The sequence below is a fragment of the Poromitra crassiceps genome, assembly GCF_964638095.1.
Source record: "Poromitra crassiceps genome assembly, chromosome: 3".
In the NCBI taxonomy this organism is placed as follows: Eukaryota; Metazoa; Chordata; class Actinopteri; order Beryciformes; family Melamphaidae; genus Poromitra; species Poromitra crassiceps.
Genome location: NC_139625.1, coordinates 27,250,083 through 27,268,703, shown reverse-complemented (window position 1 = coordinate 27,268,703; position 18,621 = coordinate 27,250,083). Strand labels below are relative to the sequence as shown.

The following is an 18,621-nucleotide window of genomic DNA, read 5'->3' as shown; positions in this document are numbered from 1 at the left end:
ATATTTTTCTCCTGCATAAGTAGTGTGTGTGTGCGTGTTTGCGTGTGTGTGCACGTGCGTGCGTGCGTGCGTGCGTGTGTGTGTGTGTGTGTGTGTGTGTGTGTGTGTGTGTGTGTGGGTTGGATCGTGTGGGTGTGTGGGCTTTGTTCGATTTGCCCTGCATCATTTCACTCCCCTCTCTATGATCTCGCCCACCACCCAAAAGGCTACGCCAGAACACAGAAACTACATCAACCTTTCAGGGTTTGACAATGAATGTATTCAAATACATTGACTCTCCTCACCGTAGGTGCTTTAGCCCAAAATGATGCCTTACCAAATGGCTAAGAAACTTTCTTCTTAAATGTGCTGTATCACAAGTGGGTCTCTCTTGTTATAGGTATGGCCTTCATTTGCAGTGAAAGAGAGAAACACTCCCATACGCAGCCATCATCAACACCTGCTACTAGCCTAGCTAGCTAGCTAGCTGTGGTCCTGCCCACACTCGCATGTACTGTATGCAATCTGCACTGTTGTTAGCTTTATCCCATGCTGGGTCTGATCCAATGATTTGTACGCTGTCAAACCTGGGCACAGTCTCAGCAGCATCACGAGATGATACCAAATAATAAGGAAGAGGTGTTTTCTCTCCACATGCAAGATGTGACAGCCACTCTCTCCGATCCAAAGTGTTCCTGTAAACAATCCTAAACCCAAACTCAAACTGCTGCTATAGTGGAATGTTGACAGCTCTGGATTACAGTCAAGGCTATACAGTTGCACTCACTAGCGCCGTGGGCATAATGATATTAGCACACACAATGCCACATTTGGTCAGTTCTATTGTGTGTAGATGAATGAAGTTGGCCAAAACCTGGAGTTTTAAATTGCAAATATATTGAAACGTAACAATCTGTGTGACGAAACTGTGCACTCTATTGTGATGCTGGCTTACTGGACTGTGCCCATAATGTAGAGTGTAGTTAAAGGCATCAAATCGACCACTAGTTGATCGAATAGCATGGCGAGCATTACAATTCTGGGATGTTGAGAGCCACGTTCGTATTATATAGCATTAAAAAATGTGTCTTCCAATTTACATGATCCTGAATTAAGGTTGAACCTGGAGGGCTTTCTGACTTGTGAGTGTCAAAATGCATTATTGTTTTAAGGGCTCATAAACCCAGATGAAAAAATGCCATCTCATCAGTGGTGGACTGCTGATATGCTTTCTTTCCTGGTGTATCCCCAAGAGAAAACATACTTGGCAGGATGAAACCAGCAGCAGCATTACGCTACGCTCACAGAGAGGATTCTCCATTGGCTCGATTTAAAGGTTTTCTATAACTGCCGTGCAGAGTCGAGGACTAAGCCACATACAGTAGCATTCCTTCTAACACTTTCAGCTCAACAACACTGTGCCCCTTGCTAGAGACCGTGTTCTGTAACAGCTGCAAAGTAGCTGCCACAAACATTCCTCCTTGGTAAACATGGGTGGGGCCCTCGGTTCACCCAAGGGCTTGTTCTATGAATTTGTCTCCTACAGGAACTCTGTACACAGGTCATAGAACGCACTGATGCTCCTCATGCCTACTTTGCAAAGAATAAACTCTTTTTAAAAGCAGAGATTTGTCAGTGGGTGGTCTTTCTGCTTGGCCTGCTGAAGTTGCAATGTCAAGGTTCAACATTATGGTATTGTGATTAACACTAGAGAGAGACAGAATTCCATCACTACTAGAACAGCCGTAAGCGGTCATTTTGACTGCTAGATTACAAACTAGCAGTCAAAACTATCTCGTGATAAATACGCAATTGAGAGATGAATGCATTTATTGTGTTGAGATTTTTTTTTTAAAGACCGACAACAAAATGTGAAAAGATGGGCAAAAAATAAGAAAAAGGCCTAGAACCCTGATCGCCTATGGCTGTTCTAGGTCAAAATGATCAAATTTATTTGCCTTTTGTGTAATTCATATAAAAACTATGAACACTTCGGAAAAGTCAGGTACTAGCAGCCTTGTATTTTTTTTTATTCAACAAAGTTATTGCACATACAAATTTCAAAAAGGTCAAAATGACCGCCATGGCTGTTCTAGTGTTAATGACAACATTATGAACATGTTTGTTATTCAGTTGCCTGGCTATGTTATCCGAGAGTGTTGCTGCCAAAGGCAAGGCTGGCGCCCTGAGGCTATTTGAAAATGGCACCTGATATATCTAACTTGGTATATGCAGTGGCAGTGCCTATGTGTTTTTGTGTGAATAGGGAAGTTCTTTTTGTGCGACAACTCAGTTTGAACTCGGATGTCTGAGCTGTGTAGCACAACACAGCAGTAATGTGTAATCACCCAGTTACATACATGTTTCATCATTCCTCAGTATGAGTGTTTCCCTCCTATCTTGTTGGGGCTGAATATTGATAGCTCTATTGAACACACTATTTGTTTGAGATAAGGCACTGTTTTTCTTGAAGTCTATGTTATTCAGATTACATGTTATCTTATCAACCTGGATCTTAATATTCACCATACAAAATTACATACAGCAGGAACAGCATTCCCCTGTAGTCAAGGCTTTGTGAAGTTTCCTTCTTTAGCCACAGGAGGGCACTACTTCCTCAACAATGGAGATACTGGCATGGTGCCCACAGACCCACTGAGCCTATGGCATCTAGTAGCGGCAGCCACAGCAAAGAAATGCAAGTGTGATGTCTATTCTAAAAAGACTCAGAGTAAATTAATTAATTCAGTACATTTCAAACAAGATTTTTATTTATTTAACTAAATTAACACCAATAGATGCTTCAAAACCCTCCATATGTGCACTTACTCGAGGAGATGCATGTAGGCTACTGTATATGTTGGAAGTTAGACATAGGCCTACTCCCTGAGCCAGTAGGGTTGGTCGGCACCATCTCGGGGGATTCATTTTCATAGTGATTTTAGACAAGGACACACCCCTAGAGTTGGAAAATAATGTGATATCATTGGCACTGGCCTCTAAATATGTTATCACTCGATTTATAACCTAATGCAAAACACACTTTTCAAACCTTTTAGTCGAGGGACTTAGGGATATATGAGGCTAAGGTTGTGTAAATCAGGTCTAAAAGCACCAAATTTGGCCCAGATGTAGCCCAGAGCATGATTTAGCGAGAGCGCCCAAGCCGGCGACCCCTGGGGTCACCATGGCAGCCAGATCCTGGTTTCTGCTATAACTTTTCAACCAGATGGGCTAGAAATGCAAACTTGGTGTCTATTTAATGTTTTTTAAACAGTGCCGCTGCTTCTATAACTGACTGTGTGTCTGTTATGCCACGGGATGTCCATTATGGCACTAATCTGTGGGCGCTGAAGGTGTGTCCCCCTTCCCATGTCCTCAGTGCCTACTGCCCAGGTGGGCTATCTCATCGGCCTTTCTGTCTGGAGTTTGCATGTTCTCCCCGTGCTCCCCTGGGGTTTCCTCCAGATATGAACTCCACTAAAAGAAAAAAAAACATGCAAAAAAAAGTGACTATCTGCATGTGTCCATCCTTCCACCCATCATATTAGTAATCAAACACAATCCATCAACTGTGCATGCAAACACCCCGGACTGATGATGACTCATAACCCCACAATCATCGAGTGGAAGGACGGAGGGACATGCAAAGGCAGCGGCTTCACCAGTGGTGGCCAGTGGTCACCCTCACCTTGGCGCCTGAACAGATCAACTCAGATGTCTGTCTAAAGACTGCAATGTATCAGGGTATAAACAAAAAACACTTGCCAGCAGAACAGCTTCCACCCAACAGCAGTCACCGTGGTACATTGAGAGGACTGAGCACATCTAACGTTACTCTTTATAGGTACATGCAAAAATATTGTACAGTCATCATGGTGACATTTTCCATCATTTGTGTGTGACTTCATCTCTATAATAAGGGCATATGAAAGGGATTTAAATACATAACATGTCAGTTAGGCATTTGGAGAGGAATGGAGCAGTGGGATGCCATGCTTCCTAATTAACATTTGTGCAGTAGATGTGAGGTGGGTTCAGGTGTCGGCACACTCGCCTGTTTTTCTGAATGACAGAAGAGACACTGAAGGTGACAGCATGCTAATGCTCAGATCACTCGTTGCCTGAGCAGAGCAGGGTTATGCAAATAAATTGGAACGATACAATGACTTTTTTCACCAGCTTTCTGGATGAGAAAGTATGCTTCCCATGGTGATGCTGGTTTTGGTAATAGAATTGACCCAAACCATCATAGCATCATCACCTCTCTTGATTCTAATGAACTTCTAATAAACTATACTTTTCAGCAACACACAACTTAATTTCACAATTCTTATTTCTCAGCTGCAGCTGAATTATAGTCGTACTAAAAGGTTCCTGTCAGGTTGAATACTGCCACTTTGGCTTGTCTGTGTGAGGTTTGGTGCCACACTTCCCTCTCTGATGTCCATCAAGGCTAGATGATAAGGCATACAGGATAATGAGGCCAACTGTGAAGGCACAAAACGTTGCGATAATATATCGTCAGCCCATGCACTTAATATATTAACTCAACATAATATTGTTTTGTGGTGGTTAATTTATGAGGTAGTCTCCATCTCTTTCTGTCTTTCACAAGATCAACAGTATGGAATGAAGATCTGATAACTGGGCATTGTGGAAACCAATTATTAGTGATAATGGCATATATGGTATAAGAATTATTACCCCAGAAGCAAGGTAGGGGGCGGGGCTTCAAAATATCAAAGATTTTAATATGATGAGAAACTGCTGTCTATCCCAGTTGTTTTCACGAGAAATGATTGCAGCAGGAGACGAGAGACACCACTTTCATTTTGTGTGTATCTCTATCTCCTGTCTGCCCCGAGGCCTAACATGTGAATGCCACAGGTGGCTGCGGGGCTGTGTGCCAAGCTATCAGTAGGACACCTTAGTTGGCAAGTTTAAGGCTGTGATATTTACCTTGATTACCCAGCATGCAACTGAAGCGAATTATATGCAGATCATCATCTGTAAATAAGAGATAGTGCCCCCCCCCCCCCCCCCCTCCCCCCGCATAAATGAAGTAACAGCACATGCAACCTCAGAAGCCAACACAACAAGACACAGGACAGTCTCCCTGCTTTTTAATATATTACACTTGGCATTTTGATCTAACGGCAAATTGGACCGGTATGGCACTGCTGTGGCACATGTTGGATGATGCTGTTAATTCCCATTTCCATCGCGTGCAATTAGTCACTATTTACTGAGGAAAATGTCCTGTCAATTACCCACATGGCACCACTCATTTGGCTGTGAGGGGCATCCACCGTGCTTCGTCCGGCCCCAAGGTCAAACACATCTGGGGATACGGCAAGGGGAGACAGATGGTGTAAAAACATCTGAATTCATGCAAATTGATCTTGTCATAAAAAACACTTATTTTTCTGCATTAGCTGTCTGCAAGCTTTTGTAGCAGTAAAATTACACAATTCAAGCTGTATGCAGTGCAGTTTGAAAAGGATTATGATGATATCAGGTCTATTTACTATTTCATGTGGCTCTTGATGATACTTTTTACTTAGCCTACTCAGCTTATTAGTTTCTCAATGAATAACAAATGAGTTGTCAAATAAAATGCAAATGAACACAGCCTAAAGTGAAGCCGATACAAATATTTTATGAGGGAAAATAGGTTTGAAAAATCAACCATTGATTTCAAACATTAAAGTGACACATACCTCTTTACACACCATCCCCTCCGCCCCGCCTCCTCCTCTCATCCTCCTACAGAGGCAGATGTGGTGTATTGCCTACTCATCCAAACAAGGGGACAAATGACTTTAATTATGGAGTAATTGCAGAGTCTTGTGTTAATTAAATCTTTATCAGTTCAAGTAAGTGGATTGCTCCCACATGGAAACCATGTGGTGACGTGCTGTCTCGCTCTCCCCCCTCCTGATCCGTCTAAATTTCCCCCATGCCACAGTCTGAGGCCATCTTTTATTCACAGTCTCACCCGTCTCTGCCTCGGTCTCACCCCTGCGTCTCACTCAAATGATTGGGATTAGTGTCATAGTGCAGGAGGGGGTGGGGGTGTTTTTACCAACTCTGTCAGTCACCAGCTGTTTCTTCAAAACACCATAACAAACATGATAGCACCAACATGAGGCAGTGTCCTCCACTGGAGAATAAGATACAAGATTTATCTTCAGGTTCCTGGTGTTTGACCAAATTGAATCGTCTCATTTTAATTGCTCTCAACTAGGTGTGCTGCTCTCGGCGATGGAAACGGGGCTCGGTGTGCTGTCCCTTGTTCGCTTCAGCCCATTAGGCTCCATTGTGCAAAATGCAGATATGATTTGCTTTATCCTTTTGCCATCTATCTTCTTTAGGATCATTTAGTTAGCCACATGCTACAAAGGAACAGCAGTCAGTCCTGTTATTATTACACTATGTGGGACATGGGAGCAGTGTGGATTCAAGTCCCTTGCTTCTTGTAATGAGAACAGGATCATAGGAGAATAATCTCAAAAGGTTTCTTTACTGTTTTAAGGCCTCACTACATTTGACTTATGGTAATATGCCAGAGAATTCTGTCGTTTCCTTGATTTCTATAGGGCTAACATTGTAGCCAGTGAACAAGATCTCATAGTAATGCTAAGACAAGTGGTGTATTCTGGTGGTCAGCTTTCTCTTGCCAGTTTTTGCCTATGGTACTCTGGTTTCCTGTGTAGAAGGTATGGGTGAACATTTTGCCTGATATGCTGTATGGAAATGTTGGCCTACAACAGAATAGTGGCTCGTCGCCACACTCCTGAGAACGTTCTCCAATTTGCATGTTAAGCAAGAACCAAGCAGGAATGAGGTGAGTGATGACACAGCGTTGACACTGCAGCTTTCTCACAGCTGTACTCTAAATGCTGCTAACTTTACTCACTATCATGCATTTATAATCAGCGTCAATAGAAGAAAATAGAAGACACTGCAAATGTTCATTTGCAGTGCGTCTGCTATATCATGCTGTGCCTACAATACCTCCCTAGTGTTGTGGTTTATTTCTTTTAACCTTTATTCATCCAGGGACGTCCTGCTTCTGCTTCACACTCACACAGACGTTTACGTTTGATCCTCCTGGGTCTAAAGTGTGTGAATCTCGACTTGTGGACATTGTCAGTAAGTGAGCAACTGTTTAGTAGGGAGAATGTTTAGGGAGGATGAATGGGTGTAATCATGTGAAGCAGATTCAAAAGGGCTTAACTGGATTACACATCATTTCAAGGATGCTTAAGGTAAGATTAAAGCAGATACTTTATGTGGTAAGTGAGGAAAATACAAAATCAAATAGATCGAATTTCACTGAGTGGCCTTGTAAGCCACTTGTTCATGCATGGCTGTTCTGTGTGTATCTGCAAGACACTGGGGTGAAATACCAAGGACATGTAGATGGGCTACATAGTGAGACAATATTTAGTTTGTTCCTGGAAGAGATTCTTCATCTGAAGGATGCAGCTAAACAAACATGCACACATTACATACAGCCCAGCATCACAGAGTTGTGCTCTGTTGGACCGTCACTATTCACTGTTAATGCCCTTTCTTATCTCACACTGCAAATCCCCAGAGCTGGAACATATGAAGTCTCTAATCACACACACTGGCACATATGCACATCAGCAGCACACCCATGTGAACACAACACACACACACACACACACACACACACACACACACACACACACTCACACACACACACACACACACACACACTCTCACACACACACACACACACACACACACACACACACACACACACACACACACACACACACACACACACACACACACACACACACACACACACACACACACAATCTGCAAAGATAATGAGTTTAATACCACTGCTATTACAGTCCACTAATGTTTGTTAATAGCTTGGTGCCATATGGAACTGGGGCATCATCACCCATGTGGGTAATTCCTCTCTTTGGACAAGCTGTCAATAAAAAGCAGCATTTTCTGGATGCATGGGGTGGCGGGGGGGGCTTGGAGGATGTGCTTAATCCACCAGACTCTAATGATTTCCCTACGCCTCTAATAGCAGCCACCACATACACAGGCTTCTATGAATACACTACTTGCATGCTTTATTTTCCCTATCAGAATAGAAATGTGTGTCCACATTAATATTCCAATGAGCATCTGTGCGTGTGCTGTACAGTTCGGCCGGGCAAACGACTTCCCTTTTCTATGTGCTGGGATGAGATGTACGCCCCCCCCCCCCCCCCCCCCCCCCCCAACTTTCCACATCTCCTCCCATCTCCCTCTGCCAGCACTGCAGCCCAGCGGATAACCAAGCATGGATTAACAGTGACATCACACCGAATAGATGGCTGAGCGCGAGAGTGAGGAAGGGTGAGTACCCGGGTGTGTGTGTGTGTGTGTGTGTCGGATGGGTGTGAGCGTATGTGTGTGTGTCGGATGGGTGTGAGCGTATGTGTGTGTTCGAGACTGATTAGACGGCGAGGGTGGTGGTGAGAGGGGAGCGAGGATTATAGAGCCATCTGAGAGTTGGCTAGGTGCTGACACCACTCCACCTCACCAAGGGCTCAATTTACTGAGGGATCAGACTCATTTATGGTGGGCTGGGATTATTATCAGTTCAATAGGGCAATTTCTTTATTACAGTAACCCTTCAACCTGTGAATATGGACACTTGTGAGACATTTAAGGGTGCATGTATCTTGTTTCAGTTACATCCAGTGCCGTCCCACTACAGTTGATTGCATTTTAGCAGAAGGTAACAATTCTACCATGATTATGTACAAATGGCAGGGAAATACAACTGTGAAAATGAAGAACCACTAATCTTGATATTAAATCTGAAATCACCAAATATATTAATGGGAAATTTGAGTGACTGTTTCATGCAGTTTTCCATACCCTTCATTCCATCACAAAAAATGTGTTTTCTTTATTTCCTGAATGGACTGAACACACTAGTGTGTTTGAGTTTTAAACGTCTATTAGGAATGTCAGACAAATCCATCGCACATACTTTGACTTCCGGAGTCTAAAGAGAGCTACGCTGACTGTGGCGTGGAGCTTTTCCAAAAGGCTGTCAATCCGATAAGGCAGGCAGCTACTGTATGTTTGAGTTTGGGTTTACCTGGTATGTCAACACTCTTAAGCTGGCCCTCGGTATTGCACCCCTTGTAATGCATTGTGCATCCCTCCACTGATTCTTAGACAGCGCAGTCCACTGAGAAAACAGGTTTCGGCTGCATCCACAACAGGCCCCTTTTCTTGTTTGGCTGTGAATGGAATGAAGCGCACATACAGTAGCCTGGGTAACACATACAGGCCCAACCCTTAGACCAAATGTATAAAGCAAGGTCGCCTTTTTTGAGAGTCAAGTTTGTAAACTTTAGTAATAGTGAGTGAGATGAGATCTATTGGGTGATGGTTGAAAGAACTGAATACTTCCATTCACAGATGCATCTAGGTAGTCCTACACAAATAGGCCCTATCCCATAATCCATTTGGTGTTAGAGTCTGTCTAAATTTTAAACTCTTAACAATAAATCCAAATTATGCTTTAAAAACAAATGTGAACCACACTGCCCACCACTCACAGCCGAGCGGTATCCACCTAACCTCATGAGGCCTAAATAGGCCAGTATGACCCAGATGCTTTTAAGTATAAACCCTGATAACTTGAGTTATTACTGTTTTCACTGCTATACTACTTTCCACCACCATATTTTTTCTCTCTTTCTCCTTTTCCTTTGCTCTTATTTATTTTTTGTTATTGTTGATGTCTTGTTTTATTTTATGTACTTTTATTCTATTGGGAGTAGGACTGGGTAGTGGGGAGGCGGGTGGGGTTAGATGTGCTGGTTGGGATGTTCCAATGTAAATATATATATATATAAATTACATTTGTTAATGTATTGTAACTGCAATGCTCCCTGCTCAGAAATAAATACTATAGGCTAAAAAAAACAAAAAAAAAACATGTGAAATATAAAACAATTGTAGGCAATTTGGAACAGAGAGTGGTAATTTGTTGTATGTGAGACAGAAAGATAGAGACATTTTTAGACAAGGAATATAATCTATCAACAACCAATGCTTTAATCCGTTCACTAATACTATTTATTAGAGCGGAAGATTGGGGTGGGAGAGGACTGCATCTGCCTTGTTCGACTCCTCTGAGAAATCACAGAGCATTCATTCTGAACCAGGAAGTGAAATCTTCAGCTAGCTAGTTTTCAAAGGGAAGGCATTCGAGGAAAAACCTGCTGTTTGCCGCTGCCCACTTTTGTTGTATTAGTTACAATCTGAATTATGACGACTTGTTTACTTATCTAGGAATGGCGCGCCCATGATATCGCGAGTTTAGCGTTAGCACTTCGGCTGAATGGGAATGGGACTGAATGACTTTTGGGGTAAGACTATTTCCTGGATCCGAGACGTTTCATTTCTGTTCAACCAGAATAAATTATGATAGATAACGCTAACAGTTCAGTCACTAACCTTACATAAATATTTTTCATTGATTTAACGTCAGCTGACATAGTCAGAACTCAAAGCAATTCACGTTAATTACATTAGCGTGCCAGTTATCGCGTCCCTGCCACTGGGTCCCTGCCCTGCGCATGATGCTAACGTTAGCTAGCTGCTAATCAATTAGCTATTGTATAAATCTATCTGTATTTCTCCAGACAGCAGAGCAATGTCTACGGAGCAGAGGAGAAGCTGGATACTGACAGGCGCCACTGTCGCTTGTGTCGCCGCGCTGTATGTGCCGTGTGTGCAGAGAGCCGTGCCCGGTGGCGACTCAGGTTGGTTTGGTGCTAGCTAGCTAACTTTACCTTCCTAGACCATGTGGCTTTGTTGTGTAGCCGGGCAGCCAATCATGTTGCGCTGTGTTGATCTAGCGCCCAGCTCAGCTGCTGCTGTCCGTGGTGCTGCTGCTGGCACAGTCAGGAGATCAACTAGGAATGAGTCCAAGCAAGATGGCATTTGCAAGAGTACAACAATGAAGCTTGACTGTTGATTCCTATGTACATTTGTTACGATGGACTTCAATGTTCAGTGTAATTCATTTATAATGTAATCAGGGTTTCTTTTGAAATATAAATATTTACTAATAGGATTTTGGAAACTTGACATCAACAGCCCATGTAGCCTGTTGTAATGTAGAGGTTATTAATTTGACATTGCTCATCCATGTTAGAGTTATACATTTTAGTAAAACAATTTATGTGGTGATGAAAGCACACTGAGGCACCAATCTTTAGTAAAGTGAAAGTCGTGGTTTCTGTGTCTCCACTTAAATGGCATGTCATCCAGACAACTGACTTTTGCAATTCATGAATCACTCTGGGAGTGAAGCATCATCACACAGTTTACAAGCAACTTCAGATGCTGAGCTTTCAGTCATTGGTAGTGGGATAACTATACTCATGCATACGTTTATGATCAGATATGTTTGTCATCATTTAGTTGTATATGACCAGCTGCCCAGAGTTGGAGTTGTATTATTATAATTTGTTTTGGGAGATGATGTGTCAGCAACTGTACAGGGTCCAATCATGCATACTGTCATGTGTAGTCACCCCCCAAAGACCCATTCTGAGCTAGGAAAAACCCTGCTGTATATCTCTCTCAAAACTCAAGATGGGCTGTAAAAAATCACACCCAAGTGTTGAAGTAAGTGGTGCAGTTTTGTGCAGGTCAAACCCAATACTTCTCCCCCTCTCCCCTCTCTCTGGCACTGTGTGTATATGCGTGCGTGCATGCTTGTGCATGTGTGTGTGCGTGCATGCATGCGCACCGAGCTGCGCACTTTCAGTCTCCACTGTTCTCCCTTGTGTGTGTGTGTGTGTGTGGGGGGGGGGGGTTTACCTGGTATGTCAACACTCTTAAGCTGGCCCTCGGTATTGCACCCCTTGTAATGCATTGTGCATCCCTCCACTGATTCTTAGACAGCGCAGTCCACCGAGAAAACAAGGGGGGGGGGGGGGGGGGGGTAGGCTAAATCTGGTCCACGCACACCTCGTGCTCAAACACCCCATGCTTAAACACACATATAGTCACTTATGGAAGCAGAGCTCTGCACCGCTTAAGAATGGTGTGCTTGCCTTGAATTTGTATCAATCCTGGCTACAAAAAACACCAAGTATAATGTATATAAAATCCTCATTATATAGGCTGGTTCATTTTAATTCAGTGTTGTCTGTTTATGCTTAGGTAAGTTTAATTAGCACTGTCCTAACAAGGCTAAACTATACTCATATACTGTAGGACTAGTTGAAATGAATAACATTGGGCTTAAATGTACTTAGCTCAGTACCTTTGTATGTTGTAGTCCATTGTGTTTCACAACATTCATTTAATGTAGTTTATGAAGCAATGCCTTGTACAATTACAAACAGTGTTTAGAGAAGATAGCTATGTTACAGACTGCTAAATGTGGACTCGAGGGCATGAAGTACTGGCCTGGAATGCACGTTTGCAGAATGAAAGCATGTGAAAAGCTCGGCCCGATAGGAGAGAGAGCGGAGGAGACGGGGAGAGAGCGGGCGAAATGGATGGCTGAGTTGTGCTGCTGCCTTAGCGAGCGGGGCCTTTGAAAAAATGGCCAGCCCCTTCGCCACAGTGTTTAGAGACGGTGCAGGATGCCCACTCTGATAGTGCCAGCTGAACACCCTTCCCAATTCTCCAGGTCTGCGTCTCTGTGTCCTAATCTCTTTAGGTGTGATGTGCCCTGGAGAGGCTTGAGCGCAGCCCCGTGGGCCGTGGGCACGCTGTTGTCTAGGAATGTGGAGTGTGGCAATGATGGGGATTATAGGGAGACTGGTTGTGGGTGCCCACGCTCCACTATCACAAAGACTGTTGGCGCCCGTCCTTCTATCCCGCCGAGTCAATGTTTTCCCTTTTTAGTACTGCGGCCGCGGAGCTGCATCTCTGTGGCACTGGGACAGATGTATTAGTTTGAGTTTCCGTGTTGAATGGAGCAAAAGTTTGCCACCACGACTGAGGGGGAATGAGGGAAATTGAGAAGCCGATGAGAAAGTGTGATGTAAAATGATGGCAGGTAGCTGGTGGTGGCTCAGCCAGGTGAACTGGAGCTGTGAAAACATTTAAGCTGAGCGGTGGAGGACTTCTGGCTTCATGGTCCATTAGACTGATAAGAGTTAGGGCTCCTCATGTGGCAGAAATGTAGGCATCGTAATTCACTGTATCGGTAAGGTAAAAAAAACCCAAAAGGCAGCAGTTTTGAAACTGCTGTGTCCTATAATGTTGGTATTGCATCAGGGCCAAAGTTGAGTCTGTTCAAATGTAAGTTTTTGATTTGTTTATTTTAAATAAACATCACTACATGTAAAATAGCAGCTATATTTGTACGTGTTCTTGTTTTCTTTACATGGTTTGACATGTATGTGATTGTAAAACTGGACGGCAAGTCAGTTCTTTTTTTAACCACCTACCCTTGCAAAGCATTTTTTCCATTATATGTTGTTATTTATTTAGTCGGACGGCATCTTGCATAGCCAATATGTTAATAAGTAAAGGATGATTATCCTGTCAGTTTTGATGCTGGAAAAGAGGCCACTGTTTCATTGGCTGTAGGCTTGGAGAGCAGAGATGCCGGCCTACCTATCTGGGACCAGTAGAGGGTGCTGTCTTGAATCCAAACATTTATCAATGTAATTTAATCTGAACCGAATTTCAATTTTCATGAGTGGGAGATGCAAACATTGGGTGAGAAATCAGCATAATTTGAAACGCTCTGGGTGTATTCTGGCACAAATGGGTTTGTGCCCAGATACATTTAGGCTGCCTCAAATAGCTTTTAGGGGTTTTCTTTTTCAGTTTGTGCCGCGCCCCACACAGTGCTTGTGTATATATATAAATATAAAAGTGCAAGCAGCTTTTTGCAGCCTATCTCATTCTGTGACTGTCACCAACACTGCCTTGTTTTTGTATGTGCCCACTGGACTAGGCGAGACATTGAGACACTGGGAGTGTGGAAGCAGGAGAGAGACACCGAAGGGAAGGGACCTTGATGCATGGGGAGGATGGGACTGCAAGCATTATTCTCACATCAGTATACGAGTGTCTTTGTGACAGAGCATTGGAGAGACAGAGACTAATGGTGTTTGTGTGTGTGTGTGTGTGTGTGTGTGTGTGTGTGTGTGTGTGTGTGTGCAGGAGAAGGGGAGGGAGGCATCAGGGGAGAAGTGAGAGATGAAGCGAATGAGCGTGCCGCTTAGGAGATGTCACACTGGGCAGATTTGCAGGTTTTGATCCTGGCAAATTAATGCAAAACCCCAGTGCAAGTATTTGATTTGGGAAAACTTTGGGAGCAGACTTGTCTCTTAATAATCATTATTGGGTTTACATTAATTTCCTCCCCTATTCTCTTCCACAGGAGAGCTGATCACCACTGCTTGTGAGCTGGGGGTAAGTATTAGCTGTATTGTTTAATCAATTCACTCATTAACTCTTATAAGCATTAAGGAAGTTTAATTAAGCATGGGCAGAAAGCAGATTAATTTACTTTCAGTCCACAGGTCCCCCCCCCCTCTTTTCTATACACTTATTTGACTAAGTTACAAGTAGAGAATGCTATAATAATAATAGAATAATAATAGAATGCTATAATTTGCAACCCGTTTTTCAAATCCAATTAAAGTCAATGGTAAGGCGATGGCTTTTGTAGGCTTTGCCTTATGTACGGTATAAGGCTTATTATATCCACCCCTCTTTTTTTGTGTGTGCGTGTGTGTGTGTAAGCCGCGAAGAATGAACTAAATCGGGTTAACTGTTATAATAAGTTTTATTATTTAATAAAGTTTATTACGCCGCTGTGATCCTTTTAGGGAGGCTGTGTCGGTGTCACTATGCCAGTAATCCTGCCGTTAGTGCTGCAGTCCGTGTGGCCTGCCTGTCTGCCTGTCAGGCCTCCCCAGGGCCGGCCCTGCCTGTGCCCCAGGCTGCTGGCCCTCCCCTCTCATCCCCACAGCTCCACAGTTCTGTCTCCCCGTGCTCCCTGTGGCCCATGTCCCCCAGCTGTCCTTTAGCTGCTTGTCTGTCCATTCCTGTCCGCCACACATGTTCATTATGCCGGAGCTACCTGTCTGTCCTACCCAAACATTTAGCTTACCCAATTTGGTTGTTATCCTTTCTTGCTCCCTCGCTCCTTCTCTCTCCTCTTTCTGTCTCTCTCTCTCTCTCTCTCACTCAATTGCTTTCTCCTCTCAGTACTTCCCTCTGCTTCTCTGCCTCTCTTTCGCTCCCCGACTTATCCTCGCCTACAGGGTCCGAAATTAACAGTAGACAACCACCAATGGCGAGTAGATTTTGCATTAGGCTAGTAAATCCCAGAAGGCTAACGGGCACATGTAGCCTAAATGTTTGTACCAAACTAGTCATCTAATTAAAAACTCTCTCTCTCTCTCTCTCTCTCTCTCTCTCTCTCTCTCTCTCTCTCTCTCTTTCTTTCTTTCTCTCTCTCTCTCTCTCTCTCTCTCTCTCTGTGTTAGCTGTAGTTTTGTAGTTGACATTAGTGTTAGACAGTATTACCATTGGTTTTAGGCTATTACTGTAAATGTATTACAATGAATGGTCTCTTAGTGTCAGTGTTACTGTTAGTATTTATGCTGTTAGTATTATTAGAATTAGTGTTTGTGTTCACAACAATTAAGTACCGTATTCGTATTAATGTTACTGTTAGTGATAGTATATTTACGTATACGTGACCCAAAAAGGCCATGTATTATTTTGGCTGGTAAAAAATGTGCTTGGCCGCCTGGCCGGTGGATTTTTTTGTCTACTGGCTATTTGGCCCCTGAATCAAAAAGTTAATTTCGGATGAAGTTGTAGTTGTTGGTGTGTTTGGACGGACGCAGCCAGGGAGCGTTTGGAGTGTCCGAGATGACCCGGTGACTGAGTTAGTGTCTGAGATGACCCAGTGACTGAGTTAGTGTCTGAGATGACCCGGTGACTGAGTTAGTGTCTGAGATGACCCGGTCACTGAGTTAGTGTCCGAGATGACCCGGTGACTGAGTTAGTGTCTGAGATGACCCAGTGACTGAGTTAGTGTCTGAGATGACCCGGTGACTGAGTTAGTGTCTGAGATGACCCGGTGACTGAGTTAGTGTCTGAGATGACCCAGTGACTGAGTTAGTGTCTGAGATGACCCGGTGACTGAGTTAGTGTCTGAGATGACCCGGTGACTGAGTTAGTGTCTGAGATGACCCGGTGACTGAGTTAGTGTCTGAGGTGACCCGGTGACTGAGTTAGTGTCTGAGATGACCCGGTGACTGAGTTAGTGTCCGAGATGACCCGGTGACTGAGTTAGTGTCTGAGATGACCCGGTGACTGAGTTAGTTGCGCTCTCACCTTTCAGCTCTGTCTTCATTTGAAGAGCTGGCTGGCTCATGCTATCAGTGCCAGGGAATGAGTCTGCGTTTAATGACTGAGCCCTTATCAGGGTGGAGACGACTTAGCGGCTAATTGCTGTGATTGCCGACATCCCCCAGGCGAGAATGACTGGCGCTTGGAGGTGGTGTGGGGGCTGGAGCTGGCAAGCGCCACATGCTGTACCACGGGCTCTAGGGAGGGGCGCTGTCCTTGGGAAGAGGCTGGAGGAAAAGGAGTGGATAGAGGGAGGAGAAGAAGGAGGCAGAGGAAGTGAGATGAGCACCCTCATATCAGAGCAGAGTCAGTTAGCGGTCAGGCTGGCTCTGTCTGACTCTTCTCCGTCTCTACAGCGGCCCACCTCTGCTGGCATCCACTCAGGGCACAAGGCCAGCTCGGCCGTGACACTCAATCAAGAGGGGGTAATGGAACTGACACATCTCTACTGCTCCTTCACACTATCTGCTTCACTCCTGCTCAGCCCTTTCCTTCCATATTGTCCTTCTAGCTTTTCTATTCTTGCTTCAATCTCTAGCTCTTCCCACATCCTCCCCCCTTCTTTTGAAAACAAAGTGCAACATCTGCACTTTGCAATCTCATATTAAACTGCTGCTCACTGAAGCACTCTTGTGGTGACGCAGTGCCTGAGTGTTGTACTGTTTTCTTAGTGCTGTGAGTTGATCACATTGTCATTGCATCTCTGGGTTTGCATCCATTCCTTTGTCTGTCTGTGTGTTTTAGGTGGCCCATCCTCCAGGCTACCCTCTGTTCACCCTGCTGGCTCGCCTGGCCATGTCTCTTCTGCCTTCCCTCTCTCCGGCCCACAGTGTCAACCTGATGAGCAGCCTGCTGGGGGCCGCAGCCAGCGGGGCCCTCTGCTTCACTGTCTGTAGGTAGGTACAGTGAAGTTAGCCTCCTTATACATCAGTCATCTTCCATCATTTGTGGATGTATTTCTGTCATTTTACTGTTCTGCCACGCAGTGATGTCATTTGTAGTACTGATTTTAGTGTACTGATGCTTTTCATGTAATTTTTAGGTAAGGTGCTTCAATAATTATACTGTATTTATAGTTCACTAAAATCACCACGTTGTTAAAGCAACAGTGACCAAGAAAGCCGGAATCTGAATCTTTGTGGTCTAGCTCTCTGATCCTTAAAGGGACAGTTCACCCTAAAATCAAAAATACATATTTTCTCTCTTAGCTGTAGTGCGATTATCCATCGTTTTTGTTTTGGAGATATCTACCATAGAGATATCTGCTTTCTCTGGAATACAATGGAACTGGATGTACATCAAACTGATGTGCTCACAACAAAGTCTGTGGATTATCTCCAGTAACTGGGTCATGATTTCTGGAAAGAGACATTGCTGTTGAGTTTTTCAAATGTATTTGTTCCGGGCGCTTTGAGTGCCATCCAGTTCCATTGTATTCAAGAGAAGGCAGACATCTTTACAGCCAAGATGTCCAAAACCCGGCAACTCACACCAAAACAATCTAGATGGATAAATAACTATAGGTAAGAGAGGAAAATATGTATTTTTGATTTTGGGGTGAACTGTCCTGCTAAATATTCCCCTCCTGACTTTTCTTTGCATCTTCACGCTGTCTGAAACGGAGAGTGGTATTTTTGGGTCCTGGCTGACGGCAGTGATCCTCTGTTCAGTATTCAGCAGCAGAGCCTGGTCACCCTCCCCCCTCCCACCAGCATGCCCGGCCTGTTTACCCATCAGCCACCCATTGCGAGTGTGCGTGTGTGTGTATGTATGTCACAATTATCGTCCACCCCACCCCCACCACAAACTCCCCGTTCTCCTTAGCCCCCCACTGCCCAGCACGCTCCCAATCCTTCCACAGCAGGGTTTCTCATCTCCCCCGGCTTCTTCCCTCCTGGCTCTGAGAGGAACAGGATCACTAACTCTGCTCCTCCCTCTGCCCTCTCTTCACCCACCCGTCTCCCCTCACTCGCTCAGGACCACCCAGTGCTTTACTGTGTCTCTGCATTGCCATCTACCACCCTGCTGCTGACCCCATCATGTACGGAGTATTTCCCCCCTTTCCCTCTTTGTGTGTTTTTATCTCACAAGGTCAGCTGGACTACCTTACATCACCCTTTTGCTGATCTTTAGTCATTTTCCACATTGCATTGTTGGTGGCAGCTTAGTGTCAAGAAGATTTTTTTTCCCTTTTTGTCATTACTGAACCTGTTTATGCACACTGTGGCA

General features: G+C 44.2%; 1 protein-coding gene across 1 annotated transcript in view; it reads left to right on the top strand.

The window, feature by feature from the left end:
• Nucleotides 1–10,699: 10,699 nt before the first annotated feature.
• Nucleotides 10,700–18,621, top strand: part of tmem260 (transmembrane protein 260) — a gene marked incomplete at both ends in the record, with an annotated part of 44,974 nt that continues 37,052 nt past the window's right edge. The window contains 3 exons of the mRNA XM_083634409.1: nt 10,700–10,808; nt 14,405–14,436; nt 17,137–17,288. Coding sequence (XP_083490535.1) covers nt 10,700–10,808; nt 14,405–14,436; nt 17,137–17,288 — 293 coding nt within the window. The remainder of the gene's footprint in view (nt 10,809–14,404; nt 14,437–17,136; nt 17,289–18,621) is intronic.